General features: G+C 34.6%; 5 protein-coding genes across 5 annotated transcripts; 4 read left to right on the top strand and 1 right to left on the bottom strand.

Moving 5' to 3' along the window:
* The first annotated feature begins 1457 nt into the window (after nt 1-1457).
* On the top strand, nt 1458-3179 carry LOC143452014 (uncharacterized). The gene is made up of 4 exons (XM_076952823.1): nt 1458-1752; nt 2008-2146; nt 2406-2520; nt 2927-3179. The coding sequence occupies exons 1-4, from the start codon at nt 1592-1594 to the stop codon at nt 3061-3063; spliced, it is 552 nt and encodes a 183-aa protein (XP_076808938.1). The 5' UTR covers nt 1458-1591; the 3' UTR covers nt 3064-3179.
* A 2511-nt stretch (nt 3180-5690) lies between these two features.
* On the top strand, nt 5691-7827 carry LOC143453322 (uncharacterized). The gene has a single exon (XM_076954604.1). It carries the CDS (start codon nt 5903-5905, stop codon nt 7052-7054), a length of 1152 nt encoding a protein of 383 aa, XP_076810719.1. The 5' UTR covers nt 5691-5902; the 3' UTR covers nt 7055-7827.
* A 2372-nt stretch (nt 7828-10199) lies between these two features.
* Nucleotides 10200-13603, bottom strand: LOC143452444 (uncharacterized). Its single transcript, XM_076953422.1, has 9 exons — nt 13471-13603; nt 13307-13363; nt 13032-13119; nt 12810-12913; nt 12248-12361; nt 12072-12149; nt 11855-11902; nt 11560-11640; nt 10200-10659 (listed from the first exon to the last, which is right to left on the bottom strand). Exons 1-9 carry the CDS (start codon nt 13538-13540, stop codon nt 10607-10609), a joined length of 693 nt encoding a protein of 230 aa, XP_076809537.1. The 5' UTR covers nt 13541-13603; the 3' UTR covers nt 10200-10606.
* A 323-nt stretch (nt 13604-13926) lies between these two features.
* Nucleotides 13927-17565, top strand: LOC143452295 (uncharacterized). The gene is made up of 6 exons (XM_076953204.1): nt 13927-14942; nt 15606-15672; nt 15774-15854; nt 16237-16344; nt 16525-16590; nt 16720-17565. Exons 1-6 carry the CDS (start codon nt 14916-14918, stop codon nt 17475-17477), a joined length of 1107 nt encoding a protein of 368 aa, XP_076809319.1. The 5' UTR covers nt 13927-14915; the 3' UTR covers nt 17478-17565.
* Nucleotides 17566-21608: 4043 nt separating this feature from the next.
* LOC143452975 (uncharacterized) lies at nt 21609-22762 on the top strand. The gene is made up of 5 exons (XM_076954130.1): nt 21609-21683; nt 21848-22020; nt 22122-22245; nt 22329-22443; nt 22593-22762. The coding sequence occupies exons 2-5, from the start codon at nt 21854-21856 to the stop codon at nt 22760-22762; spliced, it is 576 nt and encodes a 191-aa protein (XP_076810245.1). The 5' UTR covers nt 21609-21683; nt 21848-21853.
* The last annotated feature ends 1433 nt before the right edge of the window (nt 22763-24195 follow it).

Genomic DNA, 24195 nt, shown 5'->3' with positions numbered 1-24195 from the left:
CATTCCTATTTTATATTTTCATTGCCTATTTTCTTCAAATATCAATACTGCTTCGTCAAATTTTTCAATCAACTTTAAGCGCCGGCTTTCATTTATCCCTCAGGTTGCAGAAATTATCAGTTGTTTTACTACTCAGTAATAGGTAGAGATTTTTTTAAAACATGTGGAAATTATCTTGATGTACATTCAGTCTAAGCGTTATCATTGCTTATATGTGACGTTGAAGTTTTCTTGCCACGCAAAATAAGAGCAGGGTTTTGTTTTATGGAAGTTATTAAAATCCTAGTTCCTCTGCGTGTTTCAAGTAAGAAAAATATTAAATCTGGAAAAGTATAAACTTGCATCGATAAAAGCCTAAAAACAAATTAAATGTATTGAGTTTTACCTTGTGTTTCATCAAGTATTTGGACAATTCTCTGTTAACGCCCACAGAACGTCAGCCAACAGCTTATAATTACTACAATGACAGAATGTATTTATGCCTGGCTCTCAATTAAAATATCAGTAACTGTCAATCATTTTTCAGCTTCTGTGATAATGCAATCATTATACGTAAATAAATCTCTTTTAAATTTTTCTTTATCTCACACTTTTCTCCCTCATCCTCCTTCCTCCTCCAGTCACTTCCTTTTTCCGCCTCCAACGCTTTCCTGGATTGAAACCATAGGTAATCGAAAAATAACGATAGGAGGTAGGTGGTTTCCGTGATGGTGTTGGTCCAACCTGCAAGATAAGAATAAAGTATCTCGCTGCAATGTAGGCTTTTGTAGAATATGATGGGTTCTATGATAGCATCTATTATAATCTTACCAATAGATTTCTATAGTAGAAGACCAATTGCGGCTGTGACTGTTTTGTACCGGCATAATGAGTTATAAAAACTAAAGCTTACGTGTTAAAAAACATACAACAAAAACTTTGTTGGCAATTGGTTGTAAAAATCTATTGAAATCGGTTTAATTTATTTCATTTAAAAAAGGAATTTTTCCTCCGTCTTGATTTTTCTTCAGTTTACGCATTACTATTCAACACCAAATAGAGCAAACTTTGTCTTTATTTTTCCCATGAAAAGGTTCATACATGCTCACATTTAGCGATTGTATAAGATCAAAATTCAGGCTTTGTTAGAATGAGGTAAAACACGTAAACGCAAAAACGTTTTTTCAAATGTTATTTCCCAAAACGCGTTTGAGATCAAACATTTGAAAATGATCTAATTCCTTTTATTATTTTGACTTTGTATTGCTTGACTGGCACTTAACTCTTTGCAAACATATACGCATGACTAGATCAAAAGGTAAGGAAGAAAAGAGAATCAAGCGAATCGTATCCAAACTTTTTTCCTTGCGGAAATATAGAGCTGTGTATAAAAAACAGCTCATTATTATAGGTCATTAATACTTCGTGTGAAAACAGTATCATGCGTATTTTTTTGACTTGCTGAAAAAATGCTTTCTTTCAGTTTTTTTTTTTTATTGAAAATCAACTAAGTAGGATATACTAACGAAGAAGTTTTAGTATAAGAGTAAACTAAAATTAGTGCGAAGAGTTAGATCTGAAATTAAGTTCCTTACTTTTCTTTGTCAGAAAAATGAATTTGAAGTTGCTCATCTTCTTGATACTGATTTCTTGTTTCCTCGTTCCTAGCGAGAGCTGGGGAAGACTCCGGAGAAAATGGAGCATTCGAGTTCCGAAAATTCGTCTTCCAAGGGTTCGAATACGGAAAATTCGACTTCCGAAGATTAAGATTGGGTAAGCAGTAGATACATGATTATATGAGCATTTGAAGTAATAGCACGCATTTGAACTATTGATTTAATTTCCGATAACTAATATGACATAATATCGTAACTATTATAACTAATATCACCAACATATCCATATTTACATATTAGTTTATTATAATTTATTAAGCCGTCATTCAAGTTATTAATTAAATTACAACGTTCACAAAGATATACGGTATATGGTTTGAACATTAAGCAAGTGTTCTATTTTTGTAAACAGAAAAGCGATCGACGCTGTTTGCAAAAGCCGCTTAGCATGCCTGAGCTATAAGGTGAGCAAAAAATGCAAGCTGATAAAAATTGGAAAAAAATTCTTCGGAGATGACGTTTTTCAGCACCTGCAAAAAATCCGTGAGCTGGTAAGGCACAAAACATATTATGCAATGTGATGTATAGGCCAACAAACACTTCATTTTTTACGCTGGTTCCGATGTTCCGATGTTCCGATGTTCCAAGTCAATTCATCCCACGGACGATTAAATCCAGGATGATCCAAACAACGTTTGAGGCTTGAATATAATCCACGGGTTGGATTCTTGGGTTTATTCTGACGTTGGTTGAATTTTCCTTGGTTTCAATTGTCCGGGTTTAATTAACCGATCACCCTTCACGTAATAGGGTAGTGAAGACTACGATGACGCAATGCAGGATATGGTAGATCAACTGTCAGACCAATTTAACCCGGAAGAAATAAACGACGCCCTACAAGTTCTTGACCAGACTCTTGATAACGGTAAATATAGATTTACCAAACATACAGTATACTATACTATACTATACTATACTATACTATACTATACTATACTATACTATACTATACTATACTATACTATACTATACTATACTATACTATACTATACTATACTATACTATACTATACTATACTATACTATACTATACTATACTATACTATACTATACTATACTATACTATACTATACTATACTATACTATACTATACTATACTATACTATACTATACTATACTATACTATACTATACTATACTATACTATACTATACTATACTAGTATTTGACAAAACAATTTACACTTAAGTCAAAAACAGCAATAATGAAATCATGCTTTTATTTAGCGAAATAAACATATGTTATTCATTTATTTATTAATAATGCTGTCTAGATAATGAGGAGCAAGACTCCTCCGAAGACTCCGAGTTGATGGATCTTCTTGAGGACACAGAAGAGAATGCTGTCAACGCAGATGATGACAACAGTGTTGACGACGTCAGTGATGATGACGCAGACACTGAGCAGTAAAAAGCAAATAAAACAACTGTAGCTAAATGTGTATATTTGGAAATGTGTTAAATGTGTATATATATTTATTCTTTTGTCTGTTCTTCATATCATCCGTTAATAAACTGGTCTATTGATATTTGTTTATTTATTTATGTCCTGACAAGCCAAGCTTTGAATAAGGAGGAATGCGTTAAAAGCGCAAAATTTCGAGAAAAATCTTTTCTTTGCTATACTTTCTGTTTTCTTCTTTTTTTCAAAACATTTTAGGGTCTTTTCTGTCCCAGTTTATCAACCACGTCAGACATTGGCCACAATATTAACCGTGACAAAAAACTCATTTGTTTCCTGTGAGCTAAATAACGATATATTTCGTGACACTTCACATCACGTGAATAACGGCGTTTGTACTTTAACGTTTTACACAAATATGTTTGAAACTTTATAATTGCTGATGTGTAAGCGTTTTATGTTGTGTTGTTATGCTTACTTTAAGCGATCATGTTTCAGATGAAGATACTACTGCTTTATTAATTCCTTAATAGGCATATTCAACGACGTTATATGTTTGCAGTTAAGAGGCTATAAGGACTCACTAATAAAATTATTAACTCCAGTTTAACGCTATACAGTTTAAAGTTAAATGCAATATCCTAGTTTTCCTATGGAGCCCAGTAGAGTACAGACAGGATACTTTTGTTTACAAGTTTTAACAAGTTTTTCTGTGACAATTTAAATAGGTTTGATTAGTAAATTAGTCAGTGCAATATGATTTCGAAGATCTTAGACAATTGTAAAAACCATTGATAACATTACCGTATATATTTCTATATCAAGGATTCGTCACTTAATACCTAATAATATGAATAAAGCTGTAGCTATTATTTACTTTCATTAAAAAGCCATGCAAACGAATTCTGCAAACATTTTAAATGCGAAGCCAGCTGCTATAAGCATAAACTCTTCTTCTGTTTCTTATTAACTGTGTAAATTTATATTTCAACTACAAGAAAACATGTACCTGTTTGTTCAATGTGTATATCATCATCTGTAGCTTCCATGAGGCAGGTGATTGAATGAAACAAACCATTACTCAACAAAGTGTTACACATTGCCTTTAGCTTCTTATTCATGACTTGCATATAGGACATAGGTACCACCGGATCTACAAATATGCATGTAGATATGCAAAAATTGTCAATTTTTGGGCGAAAAACGCCATAGCCATGTGATGTTGAAATAACTTCAGAACCTTCAGGTATTTGATCATGAATAAAATGTAACCAAAATAAAGTCACATCCTATGTATATATGTACGCCGTAGATAAACCTAATTTTAAATTACAGCAACATGTAGCTAGTATCCCAATGCTACATACGGCAAAGAAAACAAATTTAGCTCTAATTAAAGGGTTTGGTCAGCACTAGAAGAAAAATCTTGCTTCAATCTGCGAAAGCATACAAAAATAATGTGGTCATGAACACAATATTTGGACTTCATATATTTCCTAAGCAAAATCATAAAAAAGCGTTCAAATTAAATCGTGTGTCTTTTTAAACTACGCTTAAACCATTCTGCCAATAAACGAAATATAATGATCAAAAGCAACTTATGCTTATATTTGTATACGGGGAAAACCCTGTTTTAACTCATATAATCTATTTCTGTTTTGCAAAACGTTACATCAGTGAGTCATTCATTGCAGAGGTTAGGCGTAATGTGAATAGATACGTGAATTGGCTTACTAACCTTTGGTGATCAGCAGTTTATAGGCTGTGTGATGATTACATGACGTTTTTAACACATCTAATACCTTGTTTTGTAAGGCCCCCTCCGTTTGAAATGTATCACTTCGGCAGAGAGAACTAGATTGCAGATACCATATGTAGGGACACATAAAAATCAATAAAAATTTATACAAGGTTGATTAAGTGTGAAGACGTGTTATTATTATGGACTTTTTAACTGTTTTTAAAGCTTAGTTAGAGTTAGTTAGTTACTTTTAGTTAGTTAGTTTTAACTGTTTTTAAAGCTTAGCTTAGCTTAGCTTATATTTTCATACCTGGAGCAGTGATTTAGCAGAAGTAAACAACCCAGCATTCTTGAATCTCAAAATAATTTTGCTTCATTTGCGGAAGGCTGAGGTGAATAATTTATCGGGATTAATATATAAAGTGCTAACGTTAATGGCTGGTGCTATAATTAATTGTGCAAAATTCATGACTTTGAAAATAATTTGTTTTTGTCATCATATGTAAGAATGTTGGGAAAGTGGAATTAAAGTGCTGGAAAATGTTTATAAAGGAAGCTTTTAGAATGAAATACGAAACCTGGATTTTAACGCAATTGTTATTCATTTGACTGCCTATAGTATCTTCCTATTTTTTACGACATCAGGTTTTGGTTAGGAAAAATAAATTCAAACAAAAGTTTAAAAATAACTTTAGACACCAAACTTGAATCCCCTTTTCTCGTTAATTTTAGTAAAATTTGCCAACTTTTCTCCCATGTATACGTATCAGGGAAAACACTGTTATCCACAAAAACGTGCGCTTTGTTAAACGCCAGAGCCATTTTGACATGGCGTAAATGTTCTATAAATAGCTTTTGCTTCACAAGTGTCTTTGCTCTTTTTTCTTAAATCAAAGTTTTTGTTCTTTTACGAAAGCTGAATTCCATTACATTCCGCGTAAGCTTTTTGATACAAGTTTTTAGTGACTATAGTTGCAGCAGAATATTGAAGATAAAACTATTTTGAATTCTAATACCAGAACAACAGCTGCTCCAACTGCCTATAGATTATATATTGCACCTAAACAGGAACCTGTGCTTTCTGCTAAAGTTGGGCAAGTACGGAATATGAGGTTGGCAGGCAATGAGACAAACCAAACTGAATACGAAGTTTATATGAAATGGAAGCAAGCAGACTGGATAATACCCGTTACAGTTAATGCTCTGCTTATGGCCGCTACAGCATGGATTACTTTGTCCTTAGTACATTACGGGATACGAAACAAAAAATGGGCAAAGACGAAAATGCGAAACGCCGAAAAACTGAATGGAGGAATCGTTTACACTTCGACAGTCGTGTGTGGAGTGACGACACTAATCCGGCTAGCGAACAGTCAGAGCAGTTTTAATATCGGGTTTGGAAACGATTACGACGAAGAATGCGAGAGAATATCTGATGCAGAGTTTGCTCTGTATTGTCTGGTGCTGTTGTCGGTTTATTTCTTCCAATGGCTTCGTCAAGGCATCTTTTACGCCAATAACATGCTTCACAACAACTTTAGCACCGGGCTGAAAGTCGTAAGTGCCGGCAGTATAGTCTTCATCATATTAGCCGGCGTTTCCGCTGTTTTAGTGAACACTATCCCTGTTAATTATCCCTCTTCACCTGAAGGCTGCATCTACAAGGAAAGCGAAGAGATAGGAGCAACTGCTTGGATAGTTTGCGTTGTTGTGATAGTTATTGGTCAATTATTGTTGGTCGGACTTTTCATATATCCATTTAAAGCCGAGTTTGTTCAAAGCGTTTGCGGCTGCTGTCCAGGCCACACAAAAGACAAAGCAACTATTTCAAGCGATCGGAAGACGAGCATTGCAACAATCATCTCCCTTAAAAGCAGATCGGCAAGCTTGGCGACCCTCAATGTCCCAGATAGCCAGTGCAGTAAGAAACCGAGTCCAAAAAGTGTTCGAAGATGCAGAAGAGAGTCAAAAAGGAAGACAGTGGTGAAACAGATCATGCAACGAACCATCGCTTTTTCAGTCGTTACCCTTGTCACTGACATCATACTGGTGGTATTTTCTCATTACGTCATAGGCAGCGAGGGAAACAGACGCATCTCGAATATAGTTTATGACATTAATTCGTTCCTTAACCTTATATTTGTTGTATGCTCGTTTTTATCGTGTAAAGGAATGCTGCTATCGCCAATTTTATCAAAAGATGCCGTCACGGAAAAGAGAGAAACCTCTTCAACAAATTTTAGTGGAAACCCATTATAAGGTTTATGAGCATGACTGTTTGTATTATAACCTTATGAAGAAATACTTTGCTTTCGTTTAGTTCGGGCGTATTTTGTCCTATAGAAGTTTCTATTGTAAAAAGAGTAAGAAAACATATTTTCATACGCATTATCGCAAATTGAATTTGATAAAATACTTGGGAATTGTATTACTCTAAAATATAAACTATTGACTTTTATTGGTTGAAAATCGAAATCCACCATGTTTTTCACATTCTTAAGATTATTTATTTTCCAGTTACATTAAAAGTATTTTGTCCATGTTGAAACGTCATAGAATATTGCTACGTAATGGACAACGTTTCCAAATGTCTTTTTACAGTGGTTTGACGACTTTATTGCTCTCTGATGATATATGCCATTTCAAGGTGTACTGTAAATACATATAAAGCAAATTTGGGTTTTTGTTAATGCTTGTTGTTTTGTACAAAAACCTGAAACTTTGATGAGTGTGTTATTTTCAAACCGTCCAAGGAACCAGAGAAAACCAGAACTGAGCGGATTTCAGTTTCGGTTGGGGTACAACCTTGTAGTGTTTCGATGAGTCTCTTGCTTGAACCAACTTGAATGGCATTTTCACTCGTAGCAGCTCCTGAGGTGGTTGTATGGTGTTAATGTGATACAGCACGGAGCTCGAACTGTCGTGATTCATATTTATGCTCATAGTTATGAATAGTAATTACGTGATATTACACTATCAGTGAGTATATGCCATTTGAAGCGATTGCAGAAAAGAAGCTCTGTATTGTGTTGGACCGATGGTTGTCATTGTAACGGAATGTACTGACAAAAAAAAAACGTTTAGTTCTACTGCAATTTACGAACATGTAAGTATGTAAGTTTGATTTTGAAAGTTACCATAATGACAAAAACTTCAAAGGTTCACAAAAATCACTTTATTGTTGAATTGAATTATGATCTTTGAATACTTTTCCTCGTTTCCTGTATTTGAACCCGCTGCATAACTTAATTAATCTTACACGAGGAAGCAATAGCCGTCTGTTTGTTCCTGCAACAACATGCCGTTCATTGGAAGTTGAATTGCGAGCCGATTATTCCCCAGTCATATGGTCACGAAGTCATGCAATGACGTACTTTATTTGAATAGTAGCTACACTCATCAGTCGCCTTATTCGCTAAACATGCAGTGAATCAGACCATTTTTGTGATTCGCACGTAAATGGCAGACTCAGTAGAGATTAATTCATCATCGCGTCCATGCTACATTGATAATATAATTTATGTATACGTATATAGGATCCGAAGGATAGTTATAAAAAGAATTTTTATGTTCATGAAATCCTTTCCATATAGATGGACTATATATAAATTTGGGAAATACTTCGCTCCTAATTATGTCAACAGAGTAAAATAATCCAAAGATAGCAATTTTGCGTTCACATCACTCAAAATCTGCCAAATTTAACAGCGTCTGTAAACTGAAGACATTACACCGATGACGAGCACCGACAGCAATTGACATGCTCTGACTGCTATTTTTGCTAAATCTGCATCTAGGCACATATGTAGAGGAATAGTCAAGCTTGGGTATCTTGAGCGATCAACTAATCATTCGGCAATTCAACGTTTTAGAGAAAATGTATAATTCGTCGTTGTTTTTTAATGTTTTTTTTTTAGTTTTTGAAGCAGTTTTGCGTTGTTATGTACATTTTCTCATTTGTTATCATATCTGTATTTTAGACCAGGGCTTCTCAAACTGTTGGTTGCGACCCAGTTTAGGGTCGCAAAATGTAATTTTGGGGTCGTGAAACAAATTCAATTTTAATAATTTGAATATTTTTTTGTTAATTTTTTGTTCGTTTTTCAGTTTCTATTATGCGCTTCATTTGTTACTGTAAGTTGGTGGATTCTGTGCATTTGTATGATTTTGTCAGAGACAAAAACACACTTGAGGTTTGCAATTAGACCTTTATTGTTTTAACATCTTTAACGTATTGTTTACCCATCAAGGGTCGCACAGAAATTTCTTTTCTGAAATGGGGTCACAGAGCTAAAAAGTTTGACAAGCCCTGTTTTAGACTACATATGTAACGAAATTATTTCACGCGTTATTCACAGTATTTTGTATTTTACCGTTTTTGTGAGTTTGTTCTCTAGCTAGTGCGTTGATTGGTTGCAATTATCGTTGTTTGTCTCACGTTTTGTGCGTTTTTATCTTATCACTAATTTGGCGCCTTGCCTTTTGTACCCTATAAAATCCGTTCGTTATATAAGTGATTTGAGCAGGTCGGTTTTGGTTTTGGGTCGTAGAGGCTGTTGAATAAAATGAGTTGATTTCTTGGGTTTTACTGGTGGTGTCGCGGTTCACCGTGAATGTGGAAATTGAGCCTGGCTACACGAAAGAAAAAGTTCTGTTACACATAGACTATAAGCTTAGAGGTTAAGTTGAAGTTCCATTTTGCGTCTCAAGGTCGCATAAGTCGGTGCCTATCCGAGTTCTAATAGCCCTGAAACCACACAGTTACAGCACTGCATAGTTACTTTGGTAGCTTTTTGTCTTTGACATCTTGCTCTTACTGTACCGAATTCTTGTAAACTTTCATTTTCAGAATACGTCAGCGGCAACATGGTGGTGCCAAGGAGCTATTACAAGCATTACGTTTATCCAAAATGTTTACTTGAACTGTTTAAAAGAATAATCAAGTGTAAATGATTGTGTAATGTATATTAAATGTAATTGAAAATTAATCTTATTTTCTTTACATGTATTTACATTTGATTTCACACCAATACGTTACTCCATGTGTAAACTATGACGGGCAGCAGTGCTTTACGACTGACAAAGGCTCTCTCCATGCTTTGTATAGTGCAGTTTCGGATCGGCTTTGTATGGCGTCATAAGAAACGTCCTGGAACATATCAGATATCAGCTATCAGGCATTAAATATAGCGCGTGTTAATAAGTGCGAGACTATAACCGTTTTGTTTCCGAGAAAGAAAAATTTTTGATGGTCTTCGCTACTCATTTATCAATATATAATGATTTTTAAATCATATCTACACAACTTTGTTGGAACATTTTACTGTTCGTGTTCGTTCTTGCAATACTTGTTCTCTTTATTAGATCAGCTTTTTTAGCACGCGTTTGAGTGAAGACAGACAGTTCTATTTTTGCTTTTTGGTTCGATGAATTTACACCAAACATATGATATTAAAATTTTGTCGATAAGTTGCGAAGCATACGCGCCACGTACATATCTTACAACAAGTACCAAATTATTCTCGGCTAGCATTTCATGCAAACAAACTTTGCCAACAAAGCAAAACAATAACACAATTTTATATAATATAAGTGCACAAACTAACTAATCTGTGCCTGGAAGCGTTATTATTCCGCCCATAATCGGGAAAACTCTAGCATTATTATAGCAAAATCGCGGGCCTTCAAAAGTAAACTGACCATCTAGCAAAAATGTGCGATGACAACTGCCATAAGACAAAGCATGACAGAAAATGACTTTACTACATACTTACAAGAATAGCGTGGCCTAAACTGCAAAGTAGACATAGTTTAAGATTTATCATCATCTCTCGTTGATGCAGCATCTTGTTTGGTGTCAACATCTGAAAACAAAACAGGAATGTATAACAATAATTATAGTATATGGGGTTTTTCTTAATTAAAGTATTAAAACCAGCTTGTTTTCCAATAAAAAGCTTAAGCAGGAATGACAAGAAAAGAAAATTCAGATCTTTTATAGTTTTCTATAAAACGTATATGTCTAAGTTTCAGTTTACTTCGCTCCTAACCCTTAACTTCTTAACTTCAGCCGTAACAGGTAAAGAAACTTTTCATTTACTGTAATAGCTATCCTGGGGTATGACGTACTCATTCTGTCATAAAACGGAAATCTTTGGCTGAAAAATTTATATTTAAAGCATGTTTGAACAAAAGCTTTGCTAATTATAAATGTACTGTACAGACAACTGGCAAGTAAAATTTCAATTATAATCACAATAAACCAAGGCCGGAACATTTTGTGAAACGAGAAATGCAGAAAATAAAAGAAACATTTTTTTGTATTCAAATGGTCATACTCCCAAACCTAATGCCGTAGGTAATCTAGGGCCCGAGATACCCGAATGACTTTGTAAAGCAACCCTAATTAAAGGTCTTGTCACCCGGTCCCGTCCCCATGAGATACTTTGAAAGTCAGGAAGGTAAAGACAAGAAGAGTTCGCTTGGCCTTAGATTCTTATCGAAATAATGAACCAAACAATGATAGAGTATGGGATGCTTCAGGTTGCCTTACTTGAGTTACACACGTGGTAGATTTAGTGGTTTAATGGTATACTTAAGTATATACTGTTAGATATAAACTTGTACAGTAAATAGGTTGCACAAAATCTGTGACTAGTCCATGTGGAAGTTAATATGTTGATAAAGGTTGGCCAGTAAAAGCGTAAGCGCCGACAGCAATTTTTCCAAGCTTATTGTAAACTAGTTTTTGTTAGATTGGGTACCTTTATTTTTTCTAAGCTGATTTTCAGTATTAACTTGCTGTTTCGCCGCGTCCACGTTTATCATAAAGAAAATCAGAAAACCTGTGGGGAAAAATCACTAGACTTTAAACGTTAACATAAATTGATTATTTACTGCTTCTTTAAAAATTATTTTTCACCGATGTGTATCAGCGGCCTTACTGTATATGTGCAAATATTCTCGGGTAAAATTACATTAGGAAAAACATTAGATGCTTGAAACCTAAAGCACCTAAAGTAACCAATTGATAGTGGACTTGATTCATAACAGACTTACCTATTAATGTTGCTAAAATGATCAGTACCGGTATCAGATAAGATGAGTCTAAAAAGAAATAAGATAGCTTTCTATGGAAATACTTGACAAATCTAGTGCAATTTTAAACCTAAATCCTATCGTAAAACCAAGGCACACTGTGGTCGCAGAAAACAAGCTAGGTTGTATGTGCTGTCGTATATGTTGTATGTTGCCATGGCGACAAACCATGATTTACCTTGGTAGTGGTTCTCAGTTTTCACGCTGTTCTGTTCACCGATGTTCACATTCGAAACGTTGTTAAAAGTGTTTTCAACTAAAGAAATTAAGGAAAGTGAGTCAATTTACTACAAACAGCATGCACTGACGGTAATTTTGAAAATCAAGCGAAAGATCATTATAAGATATTTTTACTCGTTGATTGTCTGTAGACTGCCATAATAGCACCAACTGCAAAAACACCGGCAATTGATACCAGTACAGCAAGGGTAGTAACAGTACAGCAAGATTTGTCTTCTGACGAGGAACCTATTATGACAAAATTGACATCAAAGAATGAAATAAAAGAAACTTTGCTTGTCCATGTCTCAATTTGCTTTCCATTTGCCGACTTTAAATGCGAGATATATGTAATGTTACACAAATTACTTTTATTTTATAGTCTTACTTTTAACTGTAAACTGTAAATTAACTGTAAATTTGGCCTTTTGTCAATACGTTTTAGTTTAGTTAAGCAACATTTATAAGTTTTTATAAGCTGAAGGACAAAATACGTACAAACGTAAAAATCACTGGCTAACTTGAAAGAGAGCTTACCTATTTAAGTTTAACTTATTTAACAATAACAGAACGCATTAAGTGTTTGTTAAAATAATCCTAAATTATACCATCTACTCGGTAAAAACACTATCATTTAGTATTGTTAAGTTCTGTAATAATGCTGTTCTATTGATGATTTGTAGCATATTACACTTACCTAGCGTACTCCGTGCACCATTGTTTATGCTTCCTTGTAATGTACTGTTTTCAAACTTATAAAAGTTGTTCTGTTTTTCCGTTGAGTCAGCTTTTGATGAGTTTCTAAGGTATTATTAAATTTATAAAACGCAAAACCTGGATTAATTTTGTCAACGATGCTCTGCACTATAATCTTTTAAATTCATAGAAAAATAAACAACAACAAGCAAAGCAATCTAACCGATTTTTGTTCCACAACTTGTGAAGCTGAAAGGCGCTATAAAGTCCTATAAGACTAATAGCTATTATACCAAATATCAGATGGTATTCTGTAAAAGTGCAATTTTTATGAACAATAGTGTCCAATACATTAAGATAAAATTTTCTATGTATACTATTAAGTTATTTTATATGTGCCTGTTGTTTTGTATTATTGATAGCCTTAGTAAAGCAAAACCTAAAAATTTTGTAAAAAATTTTAAATCGCAATTTTTTAAAATGTATAAACTTATTTACCTTTTGTTGCTTCCAAAAGACTTTCAATAGTCGGTTTAAGTTTGATTACATCTTCTCCTAAGTAAACATTTAAATTTTAGACAATAGTTTTAGCTTTAGTAACAGCATTGCTTTTTAAATCATATCGCGTCTTTCATATAGCCTAAACGTCAATATATAGTGACCTGATACTTTCCAATAGCCAAGAAGTATTCCCAAACAACTTGCTATAACTCCTATCAGTTTGGGGTCCATCGTGTATGCTTTAGTATATTGACTAAACGGGTTATATTTCAAAATCTGTTAAAAACAGGGGCATAGTTTAAGTCTGGTTATAATTTCGATTTAACTCATGAGACAAAAATCTACGTTTGGTTGAATATCGTTTTCCCTCTCTTCTACAAAGTCTCTTAACTACCATCTGACTGACTCAAGTCACTAAACTTATATCTTTTTACGAGACCTTTTCAATGTCACCTCAATGTAACATGAGCATTGTTATAAATTACGTAGGTCCATGTAACTTACAAAAGAAATGTTTTCAAAGACAATAGACATGATTACTAGAGAATACAAACTCTTTACAAATTACAATGGCGCGTTTGTAGTCCAGATAGGGCGATGGGGCTAACGTGGAAGGCAGTTAGTTCCTTTTTCAGAGTCAGATTTTAATTCGCAATTGTAACTCTAATTTTACTGTACAGTAATTATTAGAAAACCTTCGAAAGTATAAAACTTGTTTCTGGTGAAAACAAATGTTGTTGATCATATTATCGGTAGGCCTACTATGGATAAAGACACAATAAGACATTTTGTTTGATATTTTAATTTTATAAATGCATATGATTTTATATAACGTTTAAGTTGTAACCAACTGTAATACACATCAATTCAAAGGCAGAGGTTTAAGGTTTTGTAGATCTGAAGTTGGCTCGCAAAATCTAGTAGTATGTGAAAGAAGAAGAAGATAACACCGTCCAGCTGCGATAAAAAAACTTAAAACGTTTAAAATTTTGTTGAATTTCGTGTTTACTATATAACTGCTCCTACTATAACTGCAAAAATTTTTATTTTTCAGAAATTTTAGATCATTTAATTACTATCAAGTTAAGTAGTTAAAAGCATACAAAAACTTACATAAATGCTTTTTCAAGTCTTTGTTTAAGAATTCAACTTGATCCTTAGTCTCTTGGTGAAATTTTGCTCACTACGGGTACAAAGAAATTTGAATTATTTTAGAGTTACTGATGAGCTTGTTGTTTGCATTATTTAAGTTTTGTTTGTACACAGAATACAGTACGAATTAATTGAGGGGTATGGTATGTACTTTCAGAAAGGTTTCAGATTTCAGAAAGATCAGAAAGATCAGAAAGATTTCACAGTATGAGTAAACTCCATATTAAAAACAATTAAACGGTCTTGAAACCTAAAAGACTGTTTGTATTTTTACCGAGTAACTCAGTACAGAGATTTATGTGATGCCATTTAATTTGTGCCGCCTTGTATCATTTGCTTGAATATTGTCTGCTGTATTTTGTTTGCTTTCTGCTACAATAAGTTTGCGAAAATATTTCGGCTACTAGTTTTTAGAGTTTAAAAGTTTATAGGAGGTTATGAAGAAATTTTCAAAATGCCACAAGAAGGGAACAAAATTAAGGTAAACGTTATTATGTTACATTCATAACAATAGTTAAATTACAATACTTCAAAAGTAGGCTATCTATCTTAAATTCTTGGTGACATGATGAAAATCTTTTAATATCATTTCGTTAGCAACAAAATCCATAGCACTTCTCCATCAGTTATTTTTTGGATTTCGATTTACAAACTAGTACGTTTAATTTAAAGTGAGGTTTAATTCCAAAAACCCAAATCCTAAATCAAACAACATTTGCCAGTAAGTGAGGATTGAGCGCGCTCGTGCCCACCTCCGAAAATTACTTGCCGGCTACGGGAAACAATTTATTTATACTTGATCGAAATATTTAACTCGTGCGTAATTTTTATTTTGTGACGCATTAAGAGCCATCACCATCATATTTAACGGCGATTTTGCGTTTTTCTAACGTTTTTTCTAACGTTTTAATAACTGCTTAACCACTTATTAATTGAAAAAAGCATTTTTACAGTATACTAACTGACAACTACTCTTTGATATAAGGACAATTTGTTTTTGATCTTGCCCTTCACTTTGATTCATACAAAGAATATACGTTGTCTGTACTGAACATTTTGTACTTATTAAAGATTTTTCTGATAGGTTCGGTTTGGTAAGAGGATTGAGGAAAGTTGCTTTTTTGCAAAGTTTTCATATTTTTAGGAAGGCCTAATCATACTGCTCCTCTTGATCGAGATAGCTCATTACCAGCAGCTTAGAAAACCTACAGGTGAAAGAGAAGTACTATAAATAATATTATCAAGCAAAGCGTAAAGTAAATTAAAATTACATTCAAAACATATGTAACGAGCTGTTTTTATTCTTTTCCAGTGAGTAACAACTTCACGAATGTTTCGAAAATTTCCATCAACGAAGTTAACGCAAACAAACATGTGCACTATAACTTTTATTGTATGAGTGATAGTGTTTGTTGTGTCCATATCTGATTTTTAAATTTAGTTATGAGTAAAAATATATTCTAGCACATCAAAACCCAAAACAAATCATTGGTATAAATAAAACGAATAAATATATCTCCTATAGAGTTATATGTAAGAGTTACGTACATATAGTTATGTACAATTAATAGTTATGTACATATATAGTTATGTGAATATAGAGTTATATGTAAGTTATATATGTAAAAATAACCGTATAGGGATATGTGGGATTAGTCTGTTATGTTATTTATCCTATAACCATAGGCCGAATCAAAACAATGAGAACTCAGTGTAGTTTTTGATATAAAAATAGTTTATCATACAAGTTAATAAACGTTTCACATTATATTCAGTATTTCCAAATATTGCGCCTGGGATCGTGTTTGTTTTGGCGTTGATTTTGATTGTTTTAAGAATATTCAAGAACGGTATTATAGAGAAATTGAAAAATACACGGAAAGGTTAGTTTTGTTAAAAATTTCCATAAAGAATCCGAAGTTAAAGAAAAATTAATTACTTTTAAAGCATTGTTTTTCAATATTTACATACGCACATTTTGTAAGATCAAATAATTGTACTTGTTTTTTCCGCAAGAAAAAACAAATTTGATGCTAAAGGATCTTGCATAAATTCTTTTACAGACTATAAGCAAACTACAGCTTCTTCCGCTAAAACTTCTGCTGCTAAACCTTCACAACAAACAAAAAGTAATATATGTAATTCAAATACTTTCTGTATATATATGTATGTATATATTTAATTATTTGTGTTAAACAATATCCTAAATTTAAATTTCTTCAATTGTTTTGAAATTTAAGATTAATTGATTTTTCAAGATTCTTTTCACGGAAAGCTGCTAGTCATTAAACAATCCTTGGAGAAACGCGATTTACCCGCGGCTAGAAAATATTATGGTCAACTTGTCACCTCATCCAGAAAACCAACAACCAAATCGAGTTTACAACAAGAGGAATTCCAGATGGCTTGCGCCATTGCGCGGAATTTTCACAAAGAAAATCAAACCCAACGTTCTTTGGGCGTTCTTGACTTATTTATCAACCATTACAAAGTTTATCATGGAAAACAAATGATTGAAAATTTTGATCAAATGACTGCCATTACGTGTAAGTTTACAAAGGATGCTGCCATTAGAAACAAATTGCAGCCCATTAGTCCACGACTGATGAAAACTCTAAAGGGGCTTATCTCGCTCTCGAAGAAATCTAATCTTGCTAAACATCTTACTAAGCATTTACCTCATGTCGTTAAAGATCTTTCTTACTATCTTGGTCTATGTCAGTTCTTTAGTCAATGTTACGCTGATGTATCTGCAAATATCACCGCAACTATTGGACACATTAAGGAGGAGACCGAAGTTGTTGGAAAAAGCAAGCTACTTCTGGGTTATTCCTATCACTGCCTTGAGAACTATCCTCAAGCCGTGCATTGGTATTGGTCATCCAAAATCACGTTTCGAAATGTAAATGTCGAATCAAACATTTTTGATGACCTGGAAAAAGTGATAAACTCGGCAAGGAAAAAAAAAATTTTAAAAGTTAACCAACGAATCATTACTGTATTATGTCTCTTGTAAATCGTTTATTTGACAATTACGTTTCTAATTTCTGTTGCTTGTCATAGTACCATTTACTTTGAGTAACACATATAAACGAACAACAAGACCAAGGCGGTTACGGTACAGTTAAGAATTAAACACGTCTACTGTATGTACTGAATTGGCCAGATGATTCTCCAGACCTGAACTCGATCGAGCATTTGTGGACCATGATCAAGCAGAAGGTATGCCTGTACGTTAACTCCAACCAGAGTCGTTGCCGCGTCATCAACCTCCAGTCGCAAGTCAAGTCATTCCTCTTTGCAGACTCAAGCCAATTTGAGTTTTATCAATGAAGTGACTTGATTCAAGTCGAGTCTTTTGGTGTATAAGACTTGAGACAAGTCAAGTCTCAAGTCAAATGATATCTGAAACCAAGCTATACAGGAAAAAACACAGTTTCTGTCAACAGAAAACGTTTCAAATGTTGTCCATGAGTGTCAGATACAGTGATAAAACAAATAAGAACAAACGTTTAAAAGTAGCTAAGTGATAAAACGCTTCAAACACACAACAAATTAATGAATGATAAGTTTCGTGAGGAACAAAGTTCGTCACATGGGCAGCTTCCGCAGTTGTTGTAATTGCAGATTTTAAGCGGTGAATCAACGTTCAGAGCAGAGATCCATGAAGAGCATATTTCCATATACATTTACATCAAATCTTTCATTAGGGAAACAACCGCAAAACGAAATGCAAACAGCCCACTAAAACATTTTTTGCCATGGCAGAAATAGCCTACTTATGTTTCCAATTCTGCTTTTGTCACGGACTTTGTTCCCACATGTTGTTACTTATCATCGTATTTTCGTTTGAAGCGAGCGTTTTTACCAATCAGCACCGTGTACGCGTTTGTTGAACTATTTTAATCACGTGTTTTGGCACCCTGGTTGTATATAAAGATTGTGCGATTTTAGGAGAGGTGAGTCTGAGTCGGCGTCTGGCTGAGACCAATAAAATGTGGCTTTTCGAGGATCGTCGGTTTGGTTTATTAGCGTGATAACGCTACTCAGTTTCACAGTGGAAAGTGACTCAAAGTTATTGGTGTCGCGGTTCACCGTAAGCGTGAAATTAAAACCTGGCTAACTGAGCGAGAAAATAATCGTTACAATTGGCGAGCGCGCCAGGATTTCACAACCGCCAACAGGGTTAGCAGTCGTGTGAATGTTATGGATCCGATCTTCTTCCTTCCACGGCCGTTCTATAAAGCGGGAGACGACTTACGACGATTTCTGTATTTGTTCCACTCCTATTGTCGTCTAACCAAGCTTTCCGACGAAGCGAAGAAACCGTTTTTCTTGGCTTCGATTCAAGAAATGTTTCTCCAAAGGTTAAGTTACTTACCTGTTGCCGAGATGTCTTTAGTAGACGTTGTTTATCAATTCGAGTTGATTGTCGACTATCGAGAAGCTCTGTACAGAATGCGGAAATCTTTCTTTAACAGACGACAACTACAAGACGAGTCTGCATGTGACTGTAAAGACAGTAAACACTCTGGGTAGAAGGGCCTACCCAGCAAACGAACGTCTTCGAAAAGATTTAATGTTCCTGTGCGTGATGAAGGGCTTAAGGGATCCACAAATGGTCATGTCTCTCCCAGAAACCGTCTTCGAAGAGAAAGATTTTGACTATCTTTATAGCTTCATCACTAACCCCCAGAAAGCTGTAGAAGCTGAAGAAGTTTTATTGCTGGGGGTGGGCCAGGAAGATGACAGCGGTACCGATGGAGAGTGCAGTCGCACCGATGTTTCCGATGCTGGACAGAATGAAGCCGATGAGAGCTTGCCTACTTCAGTTCTCAACAATCAAGCGACCTACCTGTCGGAAGGGGCCCTCAAAAAGTCAACGTCGACGCCTGTTACAGATGAAGCGCATACATGTTCCGCTTTACTAGTGTTTTGGGGAGCACGAACACGTGTTAGAGTTCTCGGATTTTTAGGTAATAGAGCACTTTTTGTCGTTTTTATGTTTTTAGCTTGCATCGTACACACAAGTCACCGTGATTTAATTCACATACCTTGGGACAGGGGAAAAGTTTCGCCCGGGTGGTCTCAAATGTAGGATGGGGGGTGTGTCACGGACTTTGTTCCCACATGTTGTTACTTATCATCGTATTTTCGTTTGAAGCGAGCGTTTTTACCAATCAGCACCGTGTACGCGTTTGTTGAACTATTTTAATCACGTGTTTTGGCACCCTGGTTGTATATAAAGATTGTGCGATTTTAGGAGAGGTGAGTCTGAGTCGGCGTCTGGCTGAGACCAATAAAATGTGGCTTTTCGAGGATCGTCGGTTTGGTTTATTAGCGTGATAACGCTACTCAGTTTCACAGTGGAAAGTGACTCAAAGTTATTGGTGTCGCGGTTCACCGTAAGCGTGAAATTAAAACCTGGCTAACTGAGCGAGAAAATAATCGTTACACTTTCACTCTAAGCTTTTTGCATGGTTTGCCACGTTTTTTGCATTTCTTGCAGCACCCTCACTTGATTATGCGTTGCACACACAGATACATTTAGCTGCATTAGAACAGTCTATATATACTCTCTTGTTGTCTTTCTATGCAAAAAAAATCAATATGAATATTAAAAGCTTGAAATTTTGGTGCAGACAATGGCAAAAAAACAAACCCCGTCTTAAAAACCAAATCAAAACCAATGAAAAAACACAAATTAAAAATGCATTTAAACATTTTGTTTGGTATAGGTTCAAGTTTACATCTATTTATTTGACTGAAACATCAACAGATAAGATGCTCTGCTTACGGAACTTTACGCTGAATATATATTACAAACTTGTGATCTTGTATGTAACATATTTTAATGTTCGTAATTTGTGCTGTTGAGAATTGGCTTAGTTGACGACGTCTGCGATGTAGGTTGATGTCGGTGGCTCTCTCTTTTACAGTTTTAAATTTTTTGCGAGTAGCTGCTCAACTGTACCAATTATGTTTTTAAATACAATAGATATTTCATCGCTTTGTTTAACACTATTCATTAAAACCAGCATCATTTGCATGGATCAGAATTCCCAATGGTGGAAAATTTTGCGACCTTATCTGCATCTTAATTAACATATTATTAATAATTATAACTAACAATGGATACAATTTTCTAAAAAAAGTACTTAAACTAGTTCTATGAACGATAAATGCAAAGCTCAATATAGACAATAGCCTTTTTATAACTCTTTTTGTTTAACGGGTGTGTTTATTTTCGTACAAAACCTCGAAATTTTAACGCAAAGCACAGAAAGTATACATTATAAGAAATTGACATTATGCAGCACTGTACAACGCCAAACAGTAAACAATAAACAACAGAGCATTGAATGTTGACCACAACCAGCAACAGTAATACTTATGTCTACACTTTATGGTAAAATATATACGTGGTGGGCAGGAAACAAGAAACAATGATTACGTTTCAAAACCCTCTTATTACGCCCTAGCGGCTGATATTGTAAGCCAGTTGTTTCAGTTGGTGATAAGACTATTGGACTGTCAAACGACATACTTGCAAGCATATTCTTTAACTGGACCTCGAGGACTGGCAGATATATGAAACAAAAAGCAATGAAGTTACCTGTAAGACGTATTTAATATAACAAAGATACTCAAAAGCTATTGCCGTTACGTATAAGTACAATGAAAATCAAGCATTAAATAAAATTTAAAAATTTTAGTTACTCCACCGAAAAATACTATGATGTCAATACTACGCTGCCAGAAAAATATTTAATTAAGTTATTGTGACGTATTTTTGACAAGTAGCAACAAAATTTAGGAGTAAATAAACATTATATTGACTTTGTTTAGAAATACAAACTTTTCCACGTGATTTACGGTAAAAATACCAATTTAATCAAATAATCTAAATCGTTTTAAAACTATGTTGAAATCTTATTATAGTGAGTTTCACCATTATACTAGCTTTTTTTAATAAGCTTATGACATTTTATACATTGCACTAGACTAAAAATTCACAAGGAAGAGGAAGTAAGAATTGAGAGAAGACCAAATTGTAGTTTATAACCCAGACCCTCATTACCATATTTTCAAAAAAGAGTCTTTAAATAGCGCGGATGACGTACTGATGGCTCAGTTAGCAGTGAGGTTTCGAAGTGGAAAGCCCCATACAATACGCTTGACTAGAAATAATACAACAATCATTTCTTCGAGGATCAAGTTTGTAAGTATAGAATTTCTAAAATAAATTATTGTATATACAGTACAGTGATTATACTATATATAAAAGTTATTAGACACAGATGTTGTAATAAATGTCGGAAACTGTTGTTTATGTTGGTTTGTCAATCGGTAACGAGAATGCAAATAAAAATTATGGTTTTACAGCAAAAAATGAATTGGAAGGTGGCAATAGCGTTGGTGATCATAGCCTGCATGGTGATACCTGAAGAGAGCTATGGCATCAGGAGAAGGCGTAGAAGGAGTTCCAGTGGACGTAGACGTAGCCATCGCCGAACTGGGTCAAACTCATATCATAACACTGCGAACCATTTCGTCAGGTACAATTCTATTAGTTGATTCAAACTTTTATAGTATTTATGTTTAGTTAACTATATTCGAGCATGGATAACAATAGATTCGGTTTCTTTCTATGAAACAGAAGAGAGATTAGTGGGCACAGTCAGGGCTGTTGCTGCATGAACCAACCGGCCAATATGTTCTGTCACGTCAATCAAAGATACCACGATGGAGATCTTGAAGAACTTGGAAGACTTCATGATGAAGTAAAGTGACGTCAGGAACAATGTTTGACGATTTTTTCCTTTATTAATTGCGACATATTTTTCACTTAACTATGTGCTTACAGGACAAGGAGGCTTACGACGAAGAGATGCGCGAATTGGCGGATGATTTGTCCGACAAGTTCACCCCGACGGAAATCGAGAATAACCTTGAAACACTTGAAAAGATCTTGGTTCAAGGTCAGCCAGTACGATATTTCGCACGTACTGTATATACAAACACTTAGAGTTATTTGTCATAACGTATTGAATTGATAACGCAGTATTATCAACAATAGGCCTTGGCAAACATATACAAACTGCTGATTGTGAACAAAATTATTTCTTAGCCAAAAAGATAAAAGATTCAAGCCAGGAGTCTGATGATACTGAACTGATGGATCTTCTTGGTGATGATGAAGATGAGGATGCCGACTTCGTCCTTCGTAAAGTGGATGACAAAAGCGACAGCCCGGACCAGATTTTAACCAAGATTTTGTGCAAACTCTTTCGAGAATAAAAAATGTTTTACATTTAAAGCGATATGGTGTAACTTATGCAGACCTTTTAAGCGATATGCTAAAACACGCTCAAACCGAAAATTATGAATTGCAATACGCAAGAAAATTGCAAACTACAATTTTCAAAAAACGCAAATGCTACAATAAGGAAGTACGTTAAAATGTTGCAAATGTAATCACAAACATGTTTATCAACAGCAGTGCAATTTTTAATACATAGAAATGTAGAACAAATATCCCATTTAAAACCCTATAGAAGGAGATGTATTATTGGTAGAAAATTAAGATTTCTCTGATTTTTTTAGACTCTTTCGTATGCCTTTAAAACCTTGTTTTCAATAACCAGAGTGCAGCTAAGTTGATGTTGTTTTTCGGCCTGGAAATTATCCAACGTTTTAAAGTTCCTGGTGGTATCTAGATAAAAATTGGCGTGAAAATGAGTGGAATGTGTATTTATTTGGCTAAAAGTCCGCTTTGATTTTGGGACTGTGTAACGGGAGCTACAGATACGTGAACCCTGTCATATTCCGTTATGAGGTAGTCTTAGGCCTATATAGTTCACATGCTCTCGGAATACCATGCGGCAGATTTAGAGTACTGCAAACGTTTAGAAGAACAAACTAAGTCATTGGCCCCCTTTTCAAACTCATAAACCTCTTTAAACTATCCGTAACTTCAAAAATATGTCTGTAGTTAATGTCTTGGTAAGTTGCAAAGTACAGTATTTTGTTTTATGCCAATGCTTTGTTTAACCAATTAATGATTTCATTTAATTCAAAATACACATCTTCATTAAAATAACATGGACTTTTGCTGTGGATGTATATAACATATCCCAAATTTTGTGTCCTCTTTTACATGAGTTTGCATATACGTAAATGTAGTCTAAATACAACCATTGTGTTATGCTTTTGTTGTGCTTTTTATTTCCTTACTAAACACATACAATGCAACAAAGCTGCTTGTGACCTTGGACGATAGCTAGGCAATAAATTTAAATAAGTTGACCAACAACAAAAATCGTTCATGCATGCAAATGCATCAACGACTGCAAAGGCGTAATTTGATTTTTCGACACTCTTCCGCTTTTGAGGTAATCGTGCTTGTGCAGTGATACTTCGCTCTACATCAGGCCTGCGCTTCACATTCGACCAGGAAAAAAGTAGCAAGTGAGTAATGCGGTAGTTTTCAACTTTTTTCTGCTCGTAGAACTTCTAAAGTTTGTACAAATTGACGGAGCCCTATATGCAAAATTTCAGAAACTCTTTGAATCTATTCTGTTGACTATATAGTCATGGGCAACATTTATAATGCGAAGCCTATGGCTTATTGCCTTAGCCCTATACGATACTGCAAATATACACGGTAGCATAACAATGACGTCCTATAAATTGTTTGTTATCATGTTTTGTATAATTTTTGAAACCAGCTG

Source organism: Clavelina lepadiformis, chromosome 4, assembly GCF_947623445.1.
Source record: "Clavelina lepadiformis chromosome 4, kaClaLepa1.1, whole genome shotgun sequence".
Taxonomy (NCBI): Eukaryota; Metazoa; Chordata; class Ascidiacea; order Aplousobranchia; family Clavelinidae; genus Clavelina; species Clavelina lepadiformis.
The sequence above is the reverse complement of the archived record's forward strand: the minus strand, read 5'-3'. Positions and strand labels throughout refer to the sequence as shown.

Bases quoted from the DNA above. Each gene is read 5' to 3' on its own strand.
- LOC143452444 (XM_076953422.1), bottom strand. From the start codon at position 13,540: ATGGACCCCAAACTGATAGGAGTTATAGCAAGTTGTTTGGGAATACTT. The intron at 12,914-13,031 runs GTTAGATTGCTT...ATAATACCTTAG, and splicing joins AAGTTGTGGAACAAAAATCG to AAACTCATCAAAAGCTGACT. The intron at 12,150-12,247 runs GTAAAAATATCT...TAATTTCTTTAG, and splicing joins AGTCTACAGACAATCAACGA to TTGAAAACACTTTTAACAAC.
- LOC143452295 (XM_076953204.1), top strand. From the start codon at position 14,916: ATGCCACAAGAAGGGAACAAAATTAAG. The intron at 15,673-15,773 runs GTGAAAGAGAAG...ATTCTTTTCCAG, and splicing joins GCAGCTTAGAAAACCTACAG to TGAGTAACAACTTCACGAAT. The intron at 15,855-16,236 runs GTATGAGTGATA...CATTATATTCAG, and splicing joins TGTGCACTATAACTTTTATT to TATTTCCAAATATTGCGCCT.
- LOC143452014 (XM_076952823.1), top strand. From the start codon at position 1,592: ATGAATTTGAAGTTGCTCATCTTCTTGATACTGATTTCTTGTTTCCTC. The intron at 1,753-2,007 runs GTAAGCAGTAGA...TTTTGTAAACAG, and splicing joins CTTCCGAAGATTAAGATTGG to AAAAGCGATCGACGCTGTTT. The intron at 2,521-2,926 runs GTAAATATAGAT...AATGCTGTCTAG, and splicing joins TGACCAGACTCTTGATAACG to ATAATGAGGAGCAAGACTCC.
- LOC143452975 (XM_076954130.1), top strand. From the start codon at position 21,854: ATGAATTGGAAGGTGGCAATAGCGTTGGTGATCATAGCCTGCATGGTG. The intron at 22,246-22,328 runs GTAAAGTGACGT...ATGTGCTTACAG, and splicing joins TTGGAAGACTTCATGATGAA to GACAAGGAGGCTTACGACGA. The intron at 22,444-22,592 runs GTCAGCCAGTAC...ATTATTTCTTAG, and splicing joins TGAAAAGATCTTGGTTCAAG to CCAAAAAGATAAAAGATTCA.
- LOC143453322 (XM_076954604.1), top strand. From the start codon at position 5,903: ATGAGGTTGGCAGGCAATGAGACAAACCAAACTGAATACGAAGTTTAT.